The 7,165-nt window shown below is 30.3% G+C and overlaps 1 protein-coding gene across 1 annotated transcript; it reads left to right on the top strand.

The window, feature by feature from the left end:
- The first annotated feature begins 342 nt into the window (after nt 1-342).
- LOC134248766 (probable G-protein coupled receptor B0563.6) lies at nt 343-1,416 on the top strand. Its single transcript, XM_062731156.1, has one exon. It carries the CDS (start codon nt 345-347, stop codon nt 1,350-1,352), a length of 1,008 nt encoding a protein of 335 aa, XP_062587140.1. The 5' UTR covers nt 343-344; the 3' UTR covers nt 1,353-1,416.
- The last annotated feature ends 5,749 nt before the right edge of the window (nt 1,417-7,165 follow it).

Genomic DNA, 7,165 nt, shown 5'->3' on the forward strand with positions numbered 1-7,165 from the left:
ATACCAATGGTCAGATATGTACTAGTATACAGAAAGGTGAAGTATCTCTAACTACTCATGTTGGGAGTATTAATGATGATGACTTCATTTTCAGGTTCTTTATGAAATACATAAAACCTTTTACTACTTTATCTGATTGCAGTTCTCCATTTTATTTCAAGGTCTAGCAGCCTTGCATTATTCAGTGCGGTTGCAAGAGAAGCTTATCGCTTCATGCGATTTAAAAAAATGAAAGTGCATTATTTTAAGCGTTATACAACATTATAAATGACTTAAAATCCAATTTGTTCATTATTGTAGATGATTTAAAGCTGCATGTGAAGATCATGGCGAACATCACGATAATGTCTGGTCTCTCAGAGAACTCAAGCGCCGTCCAAACTATCGAAGCACCTGTACAGTCTATAGACTCCATCATTGAAGACGTCTGTAACAGGTACATCGCACCTGTCATTTGTTCCATTGGAATTGTAGGAAATATCATCAACTATGTCGTTCTTTCAAACAGAAGATTAAAAAAAGGTTCCTATATGTATTTGAAGGCATTAACTCTCTTTGACCTTATGGCGCTGTTATTTTCAATTCCATACATGCTATTTGGTGTTGGGAGCACAGATTATTTCTGGGTATGGTATTCGCTGTATATTTTCCTGCCTATGGTGAATTTTTTCACTACATGTAGTATATGGATTACGGTGGTTATGGGGATAGACAGATTTTTCTTTGTGAGGAACCCAAAATGGTCAAGGCGCAGCAGGTCCTGGAAATTAAAAACACAAATCAAAATTTTTGCAGTGATTACATTTGCGACCATAATTTGCGTTCCAAAATTTTTCTGCTACGAAATTCTCGAAGAGGGGCATACAACACGAATAAGAGTTTCTGAATTTCGTCTAAGTATGTTTTACCATTACATGGAAATATTTTCCACCGGCGCTCTTCACTTTGTTCCGTTAATTATCCTGTCTGTGGTCAATGTATACTTGGTAGTGAGACTTCAGTCTTCGGGAAAAGTTAGAAAAATGAGTTCCAACACATATCATGAAATCGAGTTGCAGAGGTCGCAGAGGATTTTCACAGTAACCCTCGTCAGTATCGTTATCTTCTCGATTATGTTCATACTTCCGGCGTCCATTGTCGACATTTTTTGGTACGTTGATGAAAACTTTCCACATGTAAGAAGCATGAGAAACATTTCCAATCTATTGCTATGGTGCAATCTCTCCATCAACTGCTTTTTATACTGTATATTTAATAGACAGTATCTTCAAGTGTTTAAGTATGTAGTAGACAGGGGATGTGATCGAGTCAGACGCTCTCCTTCAAGGTCCACAGAAATACAAATGGCTTAAAACGAATTCAAGAAACTAATTACGCATTTGCTATATTTTTTTTCCTGCACACGGCAAGGAGCACAAGGCGGCTTTGACCCGTCGACAGAATGCTTTCTTGTCCTTGACACCCGATCCCACCTTTGATGTTTTTACATCCGAGCTTTCTCTACTCTTAATTTGTTTTATTTTTTATAGCTTGATTGTGGTATGTTATCTTAATGTTTCATTCAGAAGAGCAGATTGCGCAGCTTAATGCATGTACTAGGATTCCTTCTACATTTTATATCAAAACTTTTTGTTTACATGGGCAATTTTTGACACATTGTATTCTTAAGTTTTTTTTAAATCAGTAACTGAGTATCTTGAATAATTACTTTTTTTAATTGTGCATATGTAAATAATAATCTGTTTCCCTAGCTATGAAATTTATAGGGAATGAATGAAATGTATATATGTGTAGCATATACATCTGTATCTGGATATTCATATAACTAAAGTTAAATGACGCTGATGTACTTTCAGTTTAATTTGAAAAATGAAATGTCACCAAGATATTACACTGTTCTTTTTAATACCCTGAATAATAAAATTGCTGAATAAATTATTTATACATGTTTTGCATTTTAACAGGTGTTTTCCAAGTTTAAAGTTTTTCCTGTAAACGCTTTGACAATCATTTATGATACTGAATAAATAGTCCTACATGTCTAGTGATCTAAAAGACATTCCCCATGAGGCAATCATAAAAGATGTCAGGTAATGAGATCTCATCTTGCCATCATATTTATATATTATTTATAGCAATATAATTACATAATTATAACCTGAATAATTATGAAGTTTGTGTCTCTCCGTTGAACGGATACTCAAGCGATAAAGATATAGACTTAAAGTTAAAAGAAAACGGCTGAGGATTTTCAAGTCGGAAAACAAAGGAAATGTTTTAAATTTTGATAGAAGAATATTCGAATGATCAGAAAACACATATGATAACTTTTGAAAGGGGGTGTTATTTTCTGCACACATATGCAACAAATCCAAAATTTTCGCAGTGAATTATGTTATTTCTTATGAAGTTATTAAAAATTAAAAATTAATAATTATTACTAAAGCAATCAAACTGGTGTTTTAAGTTGTCGTATTTGATAGAGATAGAATAACTATCCAATTAATAACCATAGTACAATTAAAAATTTAAAATATATTAAAAACTATTCCTTATTTACATATAATTAATCTACGAAAAAAGAAGAATATGGATTGTGGGAGAATGGCATCTTATTTTTTCTTTGATTAGACTCGCATACTCAAATTGACACAGAAGTTTGTATGTACTTGCATGTGTATACCTTTTACAAAAAGACTCTCAAGTTTTTGCACTTTGAAATTCAAAATAAACGTTTATTTTGAGACAGGAACAAACTGTCTTCTTTGTAACGTAATTCACATTTATCACTAAAATCAAAACTAATGATTGTTTTTGGTTAGACAACTGCATTGTTACAGAATACAGGAAATGATTATTAATAATATCTTTGCAATAGACATTATTTTTATATATATCTAGATTGTTATCATTGTAAAACATCAAATAAAGTCATATTTCACACACCTTGTTAAATGTCAGATGAAATCAAAAGCTGTATATTCTGAAAGTCCAGAATTAGTACTTGTTACTGTAACATATGATGTAAACATTATATCTACACGATTTCTGGCGTCTCACTTAATGTAGGATTCTTCTCTGGTTTCTGACTAGATGAAACATTCAATATATATTTGCTTATGTAAATAATTTAAAAGACCATATTTTTCTTTCCTCATCACAATTGTACAACTTTAAATAGAAATTGTAAACTGCTTTTGAAAACTAGCAGGGACTATATTTTTGGCGGAATGGTGGCGTATGAAAATATCTTCTTTTCTGCCTCTAAAAATTATTACATTTGAAAATTTCTCCAAGTCTTCGATTGTGTAAAAATTATAACTAAATTCGTTGTTCTATTATAATAATAGAACAACGAATTTAGTTATAATTTTTACACAATCGAAGACTTGGAGAAATTTTCAAATGTAAGTTAGATTAATAATGAGGGACTAAGCTTTCAAAATATATCAAATAAATATGATTTTTCAAACAAACTAGAACTTTATTCGCTTTTAAACGCTTCCTAACAAAGTGCAGATTTGAGCCAAAAATCCATAAAAAGTATTTTTCTCTCTCAGTAAACGATCAAAACTTTTTTTTGGTATCATTTTGTACATTTATAAGACAACTTTATTATATGTGAAAATAAGAAAAAGTTAAATATAGGAAGCATACGAAAATAACTAATATATCCTAAAAAATAAGAATAGCAGAGACAATTCGGATTAGCCAATATCCAACTTAATTAAATTATGTAAATTTCGTAATATCATGCTACAGACCCGATATGGTAATATATTTTTATGCAAAAGGAACAATCTTTAAACTTTTGAAATAGAAGTAGGTATCACATGATTGGCAACAGTATTTTTTTATTCATAATGTCAAGGAAAAAGATAATGACCTTGACCTGACCTTGCCTCTGATATAAAACGGTCAAATTCAATCTCACTGATACTATCACTTACTTACGATATTGTCTTCTTGATTCTGTGAAAATTTCATTAATTTTTAAATACTAGAAATATGAGAAGAATCCTACCTTAAGGCATTGTCTATGTGTGATTTATAATGGGCATAAGTGTGTATCTCAGTCAGGATATTTGAAGTTCATAGCATTTAGGAACTGTATGCAAGATCGCATAACATAATTCACAAATAAATGTACAAATTGACATTTTTGAAAATTCGTGAATTTTTTGACAAATGATGTCATTTGCCTGTAAATCATTATTTTTTGATTTTGATAACTTAATGATCAATTTATCCATGTAACATAACCATTTATGTCAATTACAATTCCGTTAAAAATGTGAGAAATTCGTAACGTAATCCACTGCACTAAATGGGACATTCATATTTCGCAGTGCAAAATTTTTTTTCGGCTATCGCAGTGAAATAGTAATGAGTTGTTTATCCCTTTTTTGTTATAAAATACAATATTTAGCCTTCTTTATTGGTAATCGTAAATTATTTTTTCAAACCTGAATATAACCACCCTTGTTTATGAAATCCTGTTTTGATCAAATTAGGCTTAGAAATCCTTTACTTTTGAAAAGAAAACTGGATCAATGCATCGTAATATCAATATGTTCAAATCGGTCATCACTTAACATCAAATTTAACCCCCCAAAAAACTAAAGATGTGGGATTTTGTCTTCAAAAACCGTTTGTAACATCAACAAATAGTTTTGGGGCTTTTTAACTGACTTGGTATGTTAATGGACTTGAAGTATTTCTCGGAAAAATGTGAATGTTTTAATTTGTCATAGAAGTGTTATTTTAAGGTGAGCCTTCGCTCTTTGTCTTTGTAAACCAACAAATGTATATTTTATTACAAACTTTTAGAATCATCTTTCAAAAAAATGGAGTGAAGACCCACTCATATTGAAAAAAAAGTTGTTAAAGCATGAGAAAATTGTTGTTTTTGATCTTTTAAGTGTGTAATACTATATGCTTTTTCATAGGCAAATATTTTCAGTCTTTGTGAGAGTTTTGTAAATTGTAGAGATTTTACATTAAGTATACTTTAATATTAGATGAAATATCAAATAAAATTTAGATATGATTGAGATTAAATTTTTCACTTCGTATCTGTCGCACTATAGGCACTTCGTCCGCCTTATAATTATATCGCCCCATCTTCTTTTTAAAATAGCAGATAGCAGATTATTGCGTAGATCCAGGCATATTTAAGCTGAAATATTTACCATCAACGTCTCTAAATTCTCGAGTTTTTAAAGAATAATATTGCAAAGTAAATGATTTTTTTTTTGTGAATTTCTCTGAAAAAAGTCACTTGAGAACACATTTTGACTGTCAATTGAAAAGTTCGGAGTCTTGAATATGGTAAAAAAAAATGTACATTATTAGTGTACAAAGACAACAAAAGAGTATTTTTACATAAATGTAGGACAACACTTTACGTTTAAGAAGTTATGCACTCAAAATGGAAAGTGTATAGTCTTTCAATATTCTTAATGGCCTACTTTTATATCAATAAATGACATTATGCATCAAGCTAAAGGGAGTATGTAATTTAATACCAGTTTCAATAAAATACATTGAATATACGGATAGAGGATACATATACAATATTCCGAATACCCGAGTATAAATGCTTTATTAACAAGCTAATTCAAAAAATCTGTGACCCCTGCTGAAAGAAAAAAAAAAGAACTTCTACAGAATTAGATACAGGGGTGGGGGGGATAGGGGATGGGTCACTTAAAGAATGGCAGGCGGGACCATAGGTAGTTAGGAAATAAATGCTTTTTAATATATCGCTCAGAAATGAGGGGTTTACAAACAGAATGTATATTTTTTTTTACCTTGACCTTTGACCTTTTGACTTCGAAATCAATAGCGGTCTTTTTTTACGCCATAGCGAGTTGTGGTTTAAAATATTATTGAAAGATCGAAGGTTTCCTGAGATATCGTGCTGTAATAAAATGTCAAAACGGACAGAATATAAGAATTAATGACCTTGAACTTTGACAATAAAATTAATCTTCCTTAGGGCACAGGGAGTTGTTATGTATAGTTTTATTGCAAAAGCTTCTTGAGACATGGCACATAGAGGATAGTGTTACAGAAAGACAGACTGATAGTCAGATCTATTGACAGACATAAATATAGACTAATATCCCCCACTTTCAGTGAAAGCGGGGGGACAAAAGGGCAAAATTTGTATACCAATGTGACCTTGACCTTGAACTTTGAACTTCTGTCCATTTATAATTCTCCAAATCATATGATGCTAGTTACAAGAACTGTAATTTTATGTATATATTCATGTTCAAACTGTAATTTTATGTATATATTGATTTAAAAAAAACAAAAACAAAAACACAAGTATTAGTTATGACACAGAAAAAAGTTTGTTTAAGTTCCATCTTAATCTGCCATTTTTACCTTGACCTTTGACCCTTCATCATGAAAATTGATTTTTTTTTCTCTCTGTTTTTCGCTACTGTTTACCATTATTATATCGAAATTTGTTTTAATCCGTTTTAAAATACTCAGGTAATTATATGGAAATTCATGACATATGTATATTGTCCTTGACTGGAATTTGAAAAAAGGCATTAGTATGTAACCATGGTAATATGAAAACTAGACATGAATACTAAGTGTTTCTTTCTAGTTTGTATTGGAACTATATATGGACTTTCAAACCAATGTATTTATTTTTTCCCAACTGTCCGCAAAAATTTAATTAATTTAAATTTTTTAAAAATGCTAGAAATTATCTAAAACACTATAAATTTTATTTTTAAATGTATTTTAGAAAAAGAAACATTCATGAAAATATCTTGTTCTATTAAGGACTTTAAGGTTAAAAAGTGTCATTTTCATCAGAAGTTAGTGATTTTTAGGCCATTAAAAATGTATGTTGGTTGCCATGGTAACCATAAACCGAAGCAACCATTTTATTATGAATTTTAGTTTCATACATCAATATAGAAATATTTGCCAAGTTTAATAAAAATCACAGTATAAGAGTTTACATAGAATGGTTATAAACATTGTTGTTTATTTCTTAAATAATCAAATTCCTCCGATGATTTTTTTTAATTTTACTCTAAATATTATGCCTTATACATATATCATATGGCAAGATTTAAGGCAATTCTGTTGATATGTCTACTACAATAAAATAAGTTCTGACTGAGTTATCCTA

Source organism: Saccostrea cucullata, unplaced genomic scaffold (assembly GCF_032062105.1).
Source record: "Saccostrea cucullata isolate Sc308-1 unplaced genomic scaffold, CSIRO_AGI_Scuc_v1 ctg1954, whole genome shotgun sequence".
In the NCBI taxonomy this organism is placed as follows: Eukaryota; Metazoa; Mollusca; class Bivalvia; order Ostreida; family Ostreidae; genus Saccostrea; species Saccostrea cuccullata.